Here is a 16798-nt window from a genome sequence, read left to right as displayed (position 1 = left end):
TGTTAGATCATGTTGGACATGTCTACATCTACAGGGGTGTGTGGTCGCCAGCAAGTCTCGTGGGGCCGGTGGATAGCGGGCATGCGAGTTACCTCTGAGACAGAGTGGGCCGTGAGAATGGAGGAAGCTGCTGGGAGATGCCACCAAAGTGCCGAGTCTGCGACCACTGATCTCAAAGCCACTTTCTTTACCGGCTTCTCCGGTAGTCTGGCACCTCCGGACAGTTCAGAGAATGAGATATCATATGTTTGTAGTTAGTAGAACAATGGTGTGCTTTGGGATTTGTTTGGTCACAAAAAGAAGTGTGCCACCGCAGAGCAAAGCCCACCACTGCCGTACTGTAAGGAAAAGGAATGGCTGAAGTGCATGCGACTCATTCATCGGGCAGTCTTTGCTGCTATCTAGTCGATAAAACTAAAGTCTTCACCTTGAGGATGTCAGATTACACAACTGCTCACGACATCTGACAGCACCAATGGCTGTATGAATATTTTCCGTGAACTTGGCCCATCTTTTTTTTCTACTCTGTCACAGCTCAACGGACACAAAACATTAAACAGACGAGTCTCTTTTCGGTTTTCCCACTGTCCTCCTTTTCTCGTGGCCACATTGTTATGCACTTTACTTCCACCTGAGCACACAAAGGAGTCGTCCCCAAGACACACCTGACTGACAATGTCATGGTGCGCCCCTAGGACCGTATAGCTGGGGTGTCATGGGAGCATGATGCAGCCGTCCCCGACACGCTAAGACTGCGTAAAAATGAAAGCTGCAACTCAAAATCGCTGTAGAATGACACCAGCCTCAGTCAGTTAGCACCGCTTGCGCTTTTCACCCCTTTTAGTGTCGACCACAATTCAGGTTTTGATCTTTGGTCTTTACATTTAACTCCTCATCCCACCAGGTGTCTGTCCTTCCCCTGTGACCCCGAATACAATTCTGCGCACCCCTTAGTTGGGTCTTTTTTTATCTCCCAATGGTTTCTTTTCCTGATCTCACGTACATCAGGACACAATGTGACTCTCTCATTTACCCAACCCGCACTTTGACATCGGCCCACTCACTCCATTTGCTCCCTTTACTCCCCATTTTCTCTTTCTGCCTAACCGTAAGGAGGTTTCCCTCCTGTCATACTGTCCATAGGGCATGGGCTGTCAGGTTCACCAAAGCCCCCCAAACCCCTCATACCTGTACAACTGCTTCCTCTTCCCTCCTTTGCTGAAAAGCCCGGGGACCTGCTGCTCCTGATCCAGACAAAGCCAGGCATAGAAGCTGAAGGCATAGCCGGGCCAACGCTGGATGCTGGGCAGAGAGATCCCCGCCATGCTGGGGGACAAGTCGAAATACTGCAGTGCATTCTCAAACTCTTGCTTGCGTGCCATGCCCAGGATCGCCCTCATCATCGGCACGACATAAGGGTGGGTCTGCTTGGCTTCTTCTGTCCGCAAGAGCCTCAGAAGCTGGCGCAGCTCTACAGAGCTCAGTGACTGGCTGCCCAAAGAACCGAGGAGACTGATCAGGTTCTCGGCACACGTGCGATGAAGGCAGCTGTGGTAGGCCAAGGTGTCCAGGAGGCAGATGACCATAGAGGCATTGACGCAGATGGTGCGACTCTGGCGGTTGATGCTGCAGATTCTTTTTAGCCAGTCAGAAATGAAAATCTGAAGGTCATGTGAGACGAGGTCCGGCAGCCAGCGTATGAGCAGCAGCAGAGGCTGAACATTGCTGATTCCCAGGAGGCCAACAGAGGTGTGGTCACCTTCAACAGCCTGGAAAAGAAGGAGCAGAATGAGCCGATTTAACACCTAAAAGGAGAGGCCGATTCTTGAAGTGGGGGGCCATGGGCAAGGATGGATGGATGGATAGATAATACTCTACTTGTCCCCAAGTGGAAATTAACACTTTGCAGAAGATCAAGAAAAATAGAAACTACAATCCCCAGAACTTGCACAAGAACATCTGACTTCTATAATAAGAGAGCTTCTGCTGTCTCATAAGTAAGACAGAGTCACATCTACCCAGTTGTACCTCAGGTTTACATTTAAAGCCATTAATATCTGGACAGAGCAGGTCTGTCTTGTTGTGTCCCCAAATTTGGACATGCTGATCAAAATTTGTTCTTCACAAAATTCTGCTGGTTGGAGTCACCAACATTCTAGGGCCGGAATGGTCAAGGCAGTCTTGTGATCCCATTTATTTTTGTGCTTGATACAGTTTTAATGATGCTGAGATAAGTGAAGATCTCCCGCAATGCCATTTTGGTTTTATGGGTTTTCATGTTGATGGTTGCTATGCCATAACATAACATTTCCAGGTCAAAGGTATAAAGGTCATGTTATGCACTTCCTAGTTGTCCTTAATTGGATTCAACTCAAACCTTAATTCTATTGAACTTTAGCTCTCCTTTTTGACTACAAATTATCGCTTTTCAAATTTGTCTCCTTTCTACTTCACTACCATTTTTGAGACACATATTTACTGTTAAGTCCATAAGTATTTGGACCGAGACACCATTTTCATAATTTTGGCACACCACAACGATGGATGTGAAACAAAGCAATTAAGGTGTGATTGAAATGTAGACTTTCAGCTTCAATTTAACGGATTTAACAAAAATATCATAGGATATTGGGATTGATATTGGTTTGGACACGTGGCGCAGTGGTAGTGCTGCTGCTTTGCAGTAAGGAGATTGTGGGTTCGCTCCCCGGGTCCTCCCTGTGTGGAGAGCGCTTTGAGTAGTGAGAAAAGCGCTATATAAATGTAAAGAATTATTATGATTATTATGTGCAGAGGAGAGACGCTGGGTTTATTGGGAGAAGGATGCTAAGGATAGAGTTGCCAGGCAAGAGGAGAGGAGGAAGGCCTACAAGGAGGTGGTGAGTTAGGACATGAAGGTGGTGGGTGTGACAGATGAAGATGAAAGGAAGATATGGAACAAGATGATCTGCTATGGCAACCCTAATGGGAGCAGCCAAAAGATGAAGAAGCAGAACAAAAATATCATATAAGCTGTTTAGGAATGACAGCCATTTTTATACATGGTCCCCCCCAATTTCCAGTGGCTCAAACATATTTAGACAAACTAACTTAGTCATAAATATAACAATCATTTTCAATTCCTGGTTGGAAGTCCAGTGCAGACAATGACTGCCTAAAGTTTGAGCCCACGGCCTTCTCCAAGTGCTGCATTTCCATCCCAGTGGTGCTTTGCCAGACCTTGACTGCCGCTGTCTTCAGGTGCCACTTGTTTGTTGGACTTTCCGCCATCATTTTTGTCTTCAGCAAGTGACCTGCATGTCCAGTTGGGCTGAGGTTACTTGATTGACTCAGCCATTGACGAATATTCCACTTTTTTGCCATGTAAAGCTCTTGGTTTACGGTCACAGGATGTATTGGCTCGTTGTCTACCTGTACTGTGAGGTGTCATCCTGTCAGTTTTGTCACATTTGTCTGACTCTGAGCAGACAGTACTGTATAGCGCCCTCTACACTTCAGAATTCATTCTGCCAATTCTACCAGCAGTCGTATCATCAATAAACACCAGTGACCGACTTCCACTGGCAGTCAATCATCATCAGGCCATAACACGGCCTCCACCATGTCTCACAGATAATGTGCTATTCATCGCATCATGAGCCGTTTCTTTTCTTCTCCACACTCTTCTCTTTCCATCATTCTGCTACATACTGATCTTAGATTCCTTTGCCCAAATAAAACTGTTGCAAAAGCAGAAAGGCTTTTAAAAAATATTTTCTGGTAAAGTCTAATCTGCCCTTCCTATGCCTGAGGCTTACCAGCCATTTGTATCTTGTGGTAAACTCTCTGTCTTTGCTTTCATGAAGTCCTCTCTTGATTGTAGACTTTGGCAATGACAGGTCGGGTGGTCTTGGTTTGGCTAAATGTCATGAAGAGTTTCTTCTTCACCAAGGACAGAATTCTGCAAACCGACCAGCTCAGTTGTCATCTGTGGTTTTCTACATCTTCTGGTGTGGCTGAGTTCACCAGTGTGTTCCTTCTCTTTAAATGTACCAAATGGTTGACTTGACCACTCCTAGTGTTTTTGCCATCTTTCTGATGGGTTTGTTACGGTTGCTCTGCCTAATGATGGCCTGTTTTTTACTTACACGGCTAGCTCTTTGGACCTCATATTGAGAGTTCACGGTGACAGCGTCCACATGAAATGCAAATTTCACACTTGGAATCATCTGCAGACCTTCCACCTGCTTAAGAGTTCATGAAATAATGAGGGACCTGCGGACACCTGACTATGGAACAGCCTGGCAGTCAAATGTCCAAATACGTTTGAGCCTCTGGAAATTTGGGGGGGGTAGGGGGGGCTATGCAGAAAAATGGCTGTCATTCCTAAACGGCTCATGTCATATTATTGTTAAACCCCTTCAATTAAAGCTGAAAGTCTACACTTCAATGTGGCGTACAGAGACAAAATCACAAGACTCGTGTCCCTGTCCAGATACTTATGGACCTGATTGCAACCTCAAGATAGATTTTTCCGACTTCCTGGTTACGACTCTCTACGTCTGACTTTGCTTACGATTCTTCTGTAAATTCCTCTTCTAACTAAAAATCAACATATTATGATAACAATATCAACAATAATCCAAAGATGAAAAATAGAAAAACATAATCATGAAGAACCACTGAAATTTCACAATTGAAAAAAAAAAAATCTAAATAACTCCACAGAAAATAATTTTTCAAGGCAAATTTTTTTTCAATTATGTCAGTACCAGGTGTCATGTGAAAGAAGCGGGAAGGCGTTGTGCTGCACAAGATGGCCTTGGAGGCCAAAACAACACGGAAAAATGGTGGAGACCAAGAAACTCAAAATGGCAGCCAAAATAAATAACAAAAAAATTCAGACGTGAACGTCAGTGGCCTTTGCGTCCCTCAGAACCAAGTTACCCGAACTATTTCTCAATATTTCAGTAATTATTTACTGCTCTGATGCTGATCTTTCTGATCATGAAATCGGTAATCACGATAGCAATCGATGAGAAGAATTTAGAATTAATTGCAGAATTACGGTATCTGAGGGCTCCTCTCCAGGGACCTCTTTCTCTTGCACGATTTGCCTCAAAAACTAATCAGCACATCGTCATCTCATAACAGGCTGAAATTTCGAGTTTGGCATTTTTCTGTACAGCCATTTTACCTCCAAGACCGTCCTCAAGAAACTGTGACACACACCCATCATAGAGATATCAATGCTTTCTGTATCAGGGTCCCTACAACATCAGAGATCTGTTGAAAACCGGAGATTGAAATTTTTGACAAATGTAAAGCTTTTGCTCCTCCCCCATAGACAATAGGTTGGGGGGGGGGAGCAAAGCAAAAAAAAAAAAAAAAAAAAAAAAAAGTCCTTCCAGTGTCATCTCAAATGTGAGTGTATCAAAATAAAAGCCCTCACAAGGCCCGAATTATAGGATGCTCATATCTGAAGATTGATTAGAGCAGGGGTGTCGAACTCCAGGCCTGGAGGGCCACAGTGGCTGCAGGTTTTCATTCTCACCCTTTTCCTAATCAGTGACCAGCTTTCACTGCTAATGAACTCCTTTTCCCTTCATTTGAATAGCCCTGTTTTTAAGGATTCACTCCTCTCAATTGATCTTTTTCTTTATTAAATGGCAGCCAAACAGAAATGACATGTTAAACAAGCCAACAGATGACCAGCAAAATTGGAGCTTCAGACTCCAACCAATTTCACTCCAACCAATTACTTAACAAGAAGCAGATTCTTGCTGTTAATTAAACCCGTTATTTAATTCCAGGATGTACTGCTGTTCTGTGGTGGGTTGGCACCCTGCCCAGGATTGGTTCCCTGCCTTGTGCCCTGTGTTGGCTGGGATTGGCTCCAGCAGACCCCCGTGACCCTGTGTTCGGATTCAGCGGGTTGGAAAATGGATGGATGTACTGCTGTTCTCATTCTGCCACTGTAGACATTCCTAAAACTATTGATTATCTGTTTTTTCTAAGAACACCGTCAATTTGTTTTGGTGGCCTGAGAGATCAACCTAATCAAGACCTTCACCTTTCTTTATTTTCAGATATTGTGTGATGGCACAGGTGAGTTGGTCATGTGGCAGCTCATTTTGTGTCTCGTTGCTGTTTGGCTGCTGCATATGGAAAAAGAAACAACTAAGGGGCCTGAGTCAAGTTCATTAAAATTAAGGCAAAAGAAGTTAATTAGCAGCAAATTAATTAAGAAGAAGGTTAGAATCCTGGACGCCTCCCTGGTGAGGTGTTCCGGGCACGTCCAACCGGGAGGAGGCCCCGGGGAAGACCCAGGACACGCTGGAGGGACCATGTCTCCCGGCTGGCCTGTTAACGCCTCGGGATTCTCCTGGAAGAGCTAGAAGAAGTGGCCGGGGAGAGGGAAGTCTGGGTATCTCTGCTCAAGCTGCTGCCCCCCGCGACCTGACCTCGGATAAGCGGAAGAGGATGGATGGATGGATGGAAGAAGGTTAGAATGAAAACCTGCAGCCACTGCGGCCCTCCAGGACTGAAGTTTGACACCTGTGGATTAGAACAAGTCGATGAGAACAAGCTGTTCACGAGACCCAACCAAAGGTCCCTATTGCGCCTGCACTCTACCACACTACTTGGTTTTGTGGTTCTCTGAGTGAAGACGACTTTACCCTTAACGAGTTTATAACCGTGTCTCAGTGTTCTTGTTGAACACGCTTAATTACAGACGTCTTGAGCTTCATCCTCAAGAAAATGTGACACACAGACACACTCCCTAAAACGTCGAAATCTTTTGCAAACTGGACATTGAAATTTTTGATGAATCTAAAGCTTTTGCTCCTCCCTTATAGGTGATAGGCTATGGTAGGGGAGGGCGCAAAGCAATCATATGACTCAAAATAAGCTAAATAAACTCAAAAGGGTCTAATTATGAATACAAATAAAAACACACACAAAAATCATTCAATATCATACAGCATGGGGAGCTGCAATAACTAAAAATAATAAGACCGACGACTGTCGAGACTAAAGAGGTTGTAAAATAGGATACAGGCGGGCATCCCAGTCACATTGGTTGGTGGCACCCTTGCCAGCTGGGAAGCCATCACAGTGGAAGGATAGAGGGAGACTGCATTCCGGGGCAGGAGTTAACCCAGTACATTGGGTGGCAACATCCCTCTGGTATCTGGCACCCATAGGGCTGCATTGTATTTCTGGTGGGCAGCTCTGTTGGGGTCCTCAGATGCCACTAGAGGGAGCTGCTGGAAGCAGGATACCCTGTCAGGGAGAGGTTCTTCCTGGCCCAGAAGTGCTTCCAGAAGGAAATCTTGTTGAACCAGAAGTACTCCCAGGTTCAGGTTGAACAGGAACTGCTCCACATCCTCCAGGTGAGTCAGAGTTGGGAGAGGATTTGGGCGAAGCTCACCTGGGAGGGGTGGAGGAGGAAAGAGCTGTTTGTTAGAGTTGTGGATTGCTGGATGGATGAATCCTGTAAAAGGTATTTGTGAAAATAAAGCTATTTATTTGCACCTGGGGCTGTATGACACCCCCTAGTGGTCACAAGGTTTATTTCTCTTAGATCGCCCGTGTAAGGCAGGCTTGTTAGTGCAAGTTATTTGCCAGACATTGTGATGTGGACAGTGCTGGTCAAGATGATTACAAGCAATCCGTGACCTCTATACACACTCACCATGTTCATCAGCTCCTGCAGCAGCTCCCGTGATGGCTGACCCAGAGATTTCAACACTTCATGCAAGTGTGTGTAGCCAATTCTCTCTTTAAAGACTTCCTGAAGGAGAACAGGCAAGACATGAGGTCCAGCAGGCATGCCAAGTCCATTACAGTACATGGAGAAGTATTGGCCTAAATGGCCCACAAACGTACCTTAGCAGCTGGGGACTTCAGCATCACCGTGGTAAGGGTCTTGATTGCCGAGATTGCCAGACAATCCAGCCGTCCATGAAGTACCTGAAAAGACAGACAAAAGAATGAAAACATGCTAAGGGAGCGAGTAAGGTCTGGTCATCCACAGATGGAGCCCGATGTCGGACACTCATTTTGGAACTTCCACCTTAGGTTGATTTTAAGTATAAAGTTCAACCTCCCCAAAAGAAGCTCACCTGCTCGTCCACCACCACCTCCACCACCACCACAGCCTACCCAGGATCCTTAACCATTTGAGCCACATATGAAGAATAAGTAGGCTCTGGTGCTCAAGGGGTTAAGTCCAGCTGGCCAGGCAAACACAAGAAGCCCCCGTGTGAACAGACAAGCTCAGAGTGTGGCCATTCCTGCCTGCAGGCCCGACACCCCTGCAGCCAGGAAACTCAAGCCAAGCTGACTGGCACTACAGCAGGCACCCCACGCATCTCCCTGGCACCCATGGCAGACACAACAAAGAGAGACCGGCTGAAGAATGAACCCACGAGCCTCACGTGAGACCACCAAGATGAATTACCACCCCCCCACAACAATGAAGAGCAACATGCCATGATGAGTGGAGTGGGGTGGTCCCTGCTGTGGTCTTGTGGCACGGCTCTGACGGCCAAGGGCAGGTGGAGTGCCTCCTCCAATGTGCCCTCAGCTGGCACTTCTAACTGAGAGAAGCACAGCTTTCCACTGGCAGTGCTGCAGGTTTAGGCCAAGCATTGCGGACAAAGGGGGAACTCAAAAGGATGTCACACTTGGCATAAAATCAGTCACTGGTGGGCAATGACAAATGTGCTCAGGTCAGGTGGTTCTACTCGTGCATAACGGCGCTGCGGAGTGCCGACATGTTGATTAGCACTTGCAGATACAAATTTCACTTTCCTTTGTACAGGGGACAATAAAGACCCTATAAACTCTCCTGTCATGTCTATCTAACATTTACTGAGAGCTACAGACGCTGAACCCATCCAACCATCCATCTTCTGAACTTGTTTATCCAGGTCCAGGGTTAATGTTGAGGTCTCCTTTAATAATCAATGTTGATGATCCTTCTAAGACAAACATGTTGTCAGATTTTCCTGATATTTGAGGTCGGGTCGCTCTACTCGCTGATGCACTGTGCCCATACTCAGTGATGGCACTGGAGAATGATGACAAGTTGCACTTGGATTAGCACATGGAGTAAACATTTCACAATACTTTGTACATCGAACGACGACGACTCAAAATATGACAACTTTCTTATCTATCTACATAACAAAGCCACATATGATGAGCCCATCTATCCATCCATCTACCTTCCTAACCCGCTTACCCAGGGTTAATACTGACATTTCTTAAGTTAATGATCCTTACGTAACAAAAACGTTGTGAGATTTCTCAGGTAAAGATGACAGAACTTTCGAGGTCAAGTAGTTCTACTCACTAATGGAGGTGCTGGAGAGTCAAGACGGGTTGAATGTTGAGTAGCACATGCAAATGAAGAATCTCACTGAACTCTGTACACTTGACAATCAGGACCCTAGAAGACTATAAACCTAGAAGGACCCCTAAGGAGCCGGTGCTTTAGACGAGCGTCATCGCAGATCCACGGTACAGAAGGGAGTTATAGTGAATGGGGCTTGGACACTCAAGAGCCACAGTCCATTAAAATCTGACTGGTGGAGCTATTTTATGAATGGACCCCCTCGTTAGGTTTACTTATTAGAACATTACAACACTCCAGACGAGAACAGGCCATTCAGCCCAACAAAGCTCGTCAGTCCTATCCACTTATTTCTCCCAAAAAAACATCCAAGTTGAGTTTTAAAAGTCCCTAAAGTCTTGCTGTCCATCACACTACTTAGTCACTTATTCCAAGTGTCTATCGTTCTGTGTGTAAAGAAAAACTTCTTAATGTTTGTGCGAAATTTCCACTTATGTTTCCAACTGTGTTCTTGTTGAACTCATTTTAAAGTCACCTTCTCCATCCACTGGACTAATTCCCTTCATCATTTTAAACACTTCACTCGGGTCTCCTCCTCATCACTGTAAAGGATCAGCTCTTTTAATCTTTCCTCTTAACTCGTCCTCTGTAGCCCTAAATCAGCCTAGTCGCTCTTCTCTGGACTTTTTCTTGTGCTGCTATGTCCTTTCTGTAGCCTGGAGACCCAAACTGCACACAGGACTCCAGATGACGCCTCACCAGTTTGTTATAAAGCTTGAGCAGAACCTCCTGGAACTTGTACTGCACACATCAAGGCGCTATATAACCTGACATTCTGTTAGCCTTCTCAATGGCTTCTGAATACTGTCTGGATGTCGATAGCTTAAAGTCCACTCTGACTCCTTCTTCTGTTCACCATACTGCTTGGGGATTCACTTTGAAAAACATTCTAAAACTTTTGTGAAATTTGCCCTTAAGTTACCAGGGGTGTCCCTGTAACCTTGTTGAAGAATTTATTTTAAAGTAACAACTGGGCTCCATGGTCCTGATTCCCTTCATAACTTGACACACTTCAATCACGTCACCTCTTAGCCTCTTTACGTAAGCTGAAAAGTGTTTGTGTGTGGCTGTGTGCAGCTTTGCTCATAATGGCACTCCGTTTTGTCCTCATTTGCTGCTCCACTATCACCTCCAGCGGGACAAGAGGGCTCACCATAAATTAGCTTCTTGACTTGGTGGGCCTCCCTTTAAGTGATGTTAGGTGCCCAGCACACCATACTGGCCATCATTGAGTTGTTGAATTTTGAGACTTGAAGGTCCCTCTGGTCCTACCTGGTAATTTATTCCACATATCTAACTATGTTTTTTTTTTGAGTGAACACTTTCCAACACTTGTGTTAAATCTGCCTTTAACGAGTTTCCAATGGTGTCCCCGTGTTCTTGATGAACTCATTTTAAAGTCACCGTCTCGATCCACTGGACTAAGTCCCTTCAGAATTTTACACATTCCAGTCGGGTCTTCTCTTCATCTCCGTTCTCTTAAACTTAAAAAGTCCAAGTGGTTCAGCTCCTCCTCATGGCTCACACCTTGCAGTCGTATCATCAGCCTTGTCGCCTTTCTGTGGAATTTTTCTAGTACTGCCAAATCATTTTTGTAAAGTGGAGACCAAAACTGTACACAGAACTCCATACGAGACCTCGCTAGTGTGTGATACGACTTAACGACAGCCTCCAGTGACTCAGGCTCCTCACATCAAGGTGCTATATAACTTAACATTCTGGTACACTTTTCAATGGCTTCTGTACACCATCTTGATGTTGATAGTGAGGAGTTCCCTACGACTCCCAGGTCCTTCTCATGAGGTGTACTTTCAAGTTTCAGACTTCCATTTACTTGTACTCTACACATCAGGGCGCTATATACCCTAACACTCTGCTGAGACATCTTGATCACATCAGTCCACTATGCCTCCTTCTCATGAGGTGTACTTTCAAGTTTCAGACCCCCTACTGTGTATTCCGCTCTACCATTTCTACTTCCTACTTGTAACTCTTTACTTTTGCTTAGCCAGGTCTGCATGCTGCCCAAGTCCCTTTGTAACAATTTAGCCGATTCTCCATTTTCTGACCTTCCACCACGTTTGATTCTCACCTGTAAACCTGACCGTCTTTGTTCTTTATGGTCCTGTCCACACTGTTTATGTATACTGAAAAGAACCACAGCCCCAACGATAGCCACTGCTGGTCATCTCTTGTAATATCACCTCAATCTGAAGTGGTTCCTCTTCCCATAACCCTTTGCTCCTGGTGTTTGAGCCAATTTCGTACTGTCACACAGGCGTGCATGCATGGGAGACGTTTTACAAGTTCAAATAATGTTGTTTCTCAGCAGAGCCAGGGGTTGGCGCTGTCATCTAATCCCCTCTCCCTTTCTACCTCTGCATACCAAACGAAGAACCCGCCCAGCAAAGTGGCTTCCTGGCTACAAGTCCTGCCTCCAGATGACATCACTTCCACCTCCCAGAGCCCTCCTCCTGATGATCTCACTTCCCGTTCTGGTCCCTGAATTCCCACCTCTTTCTGTCCGTCACATGTAAATAGAACAGCCTTCCTATACCGTTAGTCAGTTCAGTTGTGGACTCCGTTTTGCAAAGACGTGTTTCTTTTTTTCAGTACACAGGGGTGGCCATCGCCAAACTTTATCTGCCTCCATTTGATTTTGTGACAGTATCCACCTACACATTGCACCCTGAAAGGCCACTTCTTGTAGTTTTAATTAGAGGCTTCTCATGTGGCACCTTCTGAAGATTAAGATGAATGACATCCTATGCACTTCCCTTATCTTTTACGTTTGTGGCTTCCTCATAGAATTCCATCAGCCCTGTTTGGTATGAAGCCATGTTGACTGCACACTGATGCTCCGGTTTGTGATGCTTCATCAGTACTTTAATTGTTCCTTATCTTATTTTCTCCATGGGGCACATTAAACTTTCTGGCCTGACCAACCTAATCATATTTTAGGAGGTGATGGGCCGCTGCTTCTGGTTTACTCAGAATTTGGACATTTCATTTAGAAGGCTGGGGCTCTTCATCAGCGGAGCTGGGCTCTCCATCACTTCTCATGTGCGAGTTTATGTATGCAAATACGCTTGACGGTTATCATATTTAATCTGAGGACGTGTGTCAGTGCCCTGAGCCTGAACACGGTGGAGAACGCCGTACAGGAACAAACTTATCAGAGGGTACAGTTTGTTTAGTGTGTGCAGCCCAAGCTGGACTGGCAGTTTGCCCGAGACTAGCCCTTCTCTGAGAACTCCGAAAATGGACGGAGATGGTCTGTTTATAACGGGCTGTGTGACTCGACTCTCTTGTGTTTATTCTAAACTGGTTCTGCTACCCAGCATTCCCTGCTTATTATTTTAAAACTTTATTGTGTTTAGCCAGTGATCCCAAATTCATTCATGATCTGCCATGAACAGCAGACTGGCAGGCCCAGAAGGCAAAAGAAAAGCTACAGCGGGAGATGAAACGCACTGTCAAAATCACGAGCAGGGCCAAAAGCGGTCAAACATTTACAGTGCGTTGTCAAAAGCCGTCCAAAGTCAAAGTCCTAATTGGTCAGAAGAAACTGAATGACGCAGTAAAAAGTTTAGAATGCATATCCACAATCTTGGACAAAGTGTGTTGACGATGCTGACCTTATATAGCTGCGCTTTATATGATCACCTGATCACGCTGTCATGTGTTTACCAGATTGTGATCCCTGTGTTTGTTTCTTTTCCAGATCTCTTTTGCTTAAAGTATTTTTTTCCATGTTAAGAACTTGAGAGTTCCTAAGCACGAAAGTCCAAATAAAAAATACTCAAAATGCCCTCTAGAGGGGGAAATACTGTCAAAAACCCAGCTAGTCGCACAAAGGGCACCATAAGATCATTATGAATAAATTACAAAAATTGCACTGTAATAAAATAAAGCTTCCTGGCTCCATTCTTAAATGCACTTCCCCTTAATTTCCAGTGGCACCATCTCAATCCGGGTTTCAGTCTTTTCCTGTAACATCAAAGTTACGTGCAGCTACATGCTGTACAAGTCCAACTCGTGACCAGTCTGCGGTTCATTTGCTTTCCTCTCTGCCTTTATGGGTCCTCATTATGGAATTAATGTCTGGAATTGCCTCATCCTGCTAGATTTGATATGGTGAACCACCAGAACCACCTCATCACACACTCTGACCTTGGCATCACCAAGACAGCCAGCAGGTGGTTTGAGTCCTACCTCTTGGGCGTGTGTCCTGGCATGGAGAGATGTCAAGGGTTCATCACACAAGCAAAGGGGGGTAACCCCAAGAATCAGTGCTGGGCCCATGCCTTTTCTCTCTATACTTCTTCTCAATAAGCCTCATGATCGTGTCCCTTGGTTTTTCTTACAGGGGATATGTGGATGATACACAGTTGTACCTGTCATTCATTCCACAGGGACCACACAGTGCCAGCTAGTAGGATCTCTGCACGTCTCCCTGGATGAAGGAACATCATCTCCAGCTCAACCTGACAAAGATGGGCTATCTTCTTATTCTAGGTCACTTCCTGTCTTGCTAAATGGTTGGAAGACACGGATGCTGTCCAGTGACCTGAGACAAAGACTGAACTTCTTTGGTATCTCTTTGGAGAATCATTGGGTACCGCTGGTTTGACTTTGTGTTGCTCACGGAGTCCTGAATGAGGCACATGAGCTGCATTGTGAGGGAGTGTCAGTTACGGTTTTGTCCTCATTCGCTGCTCCACTACCACCTCCAGCGGGACAAGAGGGCTCACCATAAATTAGCTTCTTGACTTGGCAGGCCTCCTCTGAAGTGATGTTACGGGCCCAGCACACCATCTTGGCCATCACAGAGTTGTTGAAATCAAGACTTGAAGGTCCCTATGGTCCTACCTGGTAATTTATTCCACATATCTAACTGTATGTTATTGTTTTTTTGAGTGAACAAACATTTTCTAACATTTGTATGAAATCCGCCTTTAATGAGTTTCCAACGGTGTCCCTGTGTTCTTGATGAACTCATTTTAAAGTCACCAACTGGGATCCCGGGCTGTTTGGTCGTGTGGTGGGTGCTATACGCTGTACCAGTGCAGGCTCCCCAACCTGACCTGACCTGACCTAACATCTACTCAGCTTGGCTTATTATCACCAACACCTGCCAGGTCTGCCCAGCTGTCCTTCACTAGCCATCGTGCTTCATGCAGATTCATTCTATACAATGTCTGACAATCAGACTGTATCTGAAAGACACTGTAGCACAACTTTTGGTCCAGGCTTTGGTCTTGTCATATCTGGAATGCAACTCTCTACTGGCAGCAGTACTGGACACATGTCACCAAGCCACGATTGATCATTTTAAATGCATATCACTCCTCTTTTTTGATCACCACTTTGGCTCCCTGTGGTGGCACATATGAAGCTCAAATCCCTGATGCTTGCCCCCAAAGTAGTCAAGCTGTCAGCTCCTGTATATATGGAGACACTTGTGAGGTCCTCTGCTTGGCTAGTGAACAGATGCCACCTTGGCGTTGTATCAAATCTCAATTCAGACGTGTAGCTGCTGGGTGGTGGAACAAGCTGCCCACCGCCATTCCAAATTCTGACTCCCTCAGTGTGTTTTAAGAAGACCCTCTTGTTCTGTGAATGTCTGTCTACCTGACCAGTTCAGTTCTGGAAGTGTAACTTGCCAGCATTTTGTTACAAACTCTTCGCAAGTGATGATCAATTGTGTTATCTTGTCCTGTCACATTTGTTCCTACACCGTCCTCAGACTGATGTTTGCTTGATTTTGTAAGTCGCTTTGGATAAAAGCATCTGCTGAGCTCATAAATGTAAACTGAATGCACTTCACCTGCAAACCTGTTAACAACCTGCACTCAGTGAATGCCGCCATACCAAAAATAAACGCAACATGTTTGCTATTTCAGTCAGCTGTTAGGGAGTCTCTTCTGGCCACCACCAACACCCCTACCACAATTTTGCCAGTGGAAGCAGGGCCCTCCATTTGTCACATCCATCTGGGAAGTCACAGGCCACATGCACATTGACCACAGCACTACCTCCGTGAAAAGAAAGGAAGAGTCGGCACTGGAATGGTTGTGCGGTCGCCCTGAAGGCTGTGGTGAAAGTGAGGATTGTCGTGAATACCTGGGCCTCTGTCAGTAATTGGTTGGCAAGATCTTTCTCAGTCTTGTCGGCCGAGTTACATCGAGCATTTACAAGCAGCTGTTGAATGAACAACAAGTGACACGGTGAGGTCAGTGCCCAAAAGAGCAAATGTGAACACCGACTGCCACCCCCCCTCCACACCCCCCTCTGAAACCTTCTGACCTTTAGACCCCCACCCCCCACCCCAACTTGTAACCCAATCTCACAACAGAGCTGTGAAAAATTAACGGTCCCCCAATCTCATGACAGAACTGTGAAAAAGTAATAGCCCCCTTCCCAGTATCCCCCATTTTTTGTACATTTGTCACAATGAATGGCATCAGATCTTTAGAAAAAAATGCAATATTAGACACGGGGAACGTGAATGAACACTCAGTGGTCTTACTATCAGGACTTCTCCTCATTTAAGGAACAAAGTTATCCAACACCCCCACGTGAAAAAGTCATTGCCCCCCTACTTTCTCGATTTTGGCTGCAGCACCTTTAGCAGTTATACGCACAGCTGAACACTTCCCATTATTTTCTCACCCACTCTTCTTTGCTTTAATTCTGACACGCTGGCAGGTCTGCACGCGGGCGCTGCTCAGTTTAGGCCCTGCCACAGCATCTCCACGAGGATTCAAGTCAGAACTTTGATCGGGCCTTAAAACCTCTGAGCCATTCAGTTACAGGCTTGCTTTTGTGTTTTGGCTACTTATTAATAATGACTTACATCTAGAGAGAGCGCTTGTCTCACAACTCAAAGGGGTTTATAGTGTGAGGCATGGCATGCTGGGACTGGCATTCTGGCCAGAGTTGGTCTGGGATCCTCGGGGATACCACAGAAGGACACGAGAAGGCGATGTAATCAGGTCACCATCTCCCCAGCACGCTAGGTGGCAGTGTTCCTGGGCTAACGTACCCCGTGGGTACCCAGGGATAATTGAAGTTCGACTGGGAGGTCTCTTGGCCTTGGAACCCCCTGGAGATTTTGTTTTCTTATTTTCTCCGGGACCATCTGGAGTTTTCTTGGCTTTTTTATTCTCCCGGCCAACAGACCTTATTTTATTCTTTGTTATTTAGTATTGTCTAATCTTACTTTTGCTTCATATCGACTTTTCTTTCCTAATCTTGTAAAGCACTTTGAGCTGCACCATTTGCATGAAAATGCACTTTATATGAGTACATAAATGTTGTTTGGGTCAGCCCTGTTGGGTTCCATGGCCTACTCTGTGGGCCTGCAAACGGACCCAGAAGTGCTCCCGAGCC

The 16798-nt window shown here is 45.6% G+C and overlaps 1 protein-coding gene across 2 annotated transcripts in view; it reads right to left on the bottom strand.

Moving 5' to 3' along the window:
- nbeal1 (neurobeachin-like 1) overlaps nucleotides 1-16798 on the bottom strand; it is a 175053-nt gene that overhangs the window by 106562 nt on the left and 51693 nt on the right. Inside the window, exons 11-14 of one of the 2 annotated variants that reach the window (XM_028806166.2) lie at nucleotides 15530-15607; nucleotides 7873-7956; nucleotides 7679-7777; nucleotides 1189-1769 (exon numbers count right to left, since the gene is read on the bottom strand). In XM_028806166.2, coding sequence (XP_028661999.2) covers nucleotides 1189-1769; nucleotides 7679-7777; nucleotides 7873-7956; nucleotides 15530-15607 — 842 coding nt within the window. The remainder of the gene's footprint in view (nucleotides 1-1188; nucleotides 1770-7678; nucleotides 7778-7872; nucleotides 7957-15529; nucleotides 15608-16798) is intronic. The other variant, XM_028806167.2, reaches the window with a different exon arrangement.

The sequence above is a fragment of the Erpetoichthys calabaricus genome, chromosome 8 (genome assembly GCF_900747795.2).
Source record: "Erpetoichthys calabaricus chromosome 8, fErpCal1.3, whole genome shotgun sequence".
In the NCBI taxonomy this organism is placed as follows: domain Eukaryota; kingdom Metazoa; phylum Chordata; class Cladistia; order Polypteriformes; family Polypteridae; genus Erpetoichthys; species Erpetoichthys calabaricus.
This window is presented reverse-complemented; position numbering and strand designations above follow the sequence as displayed.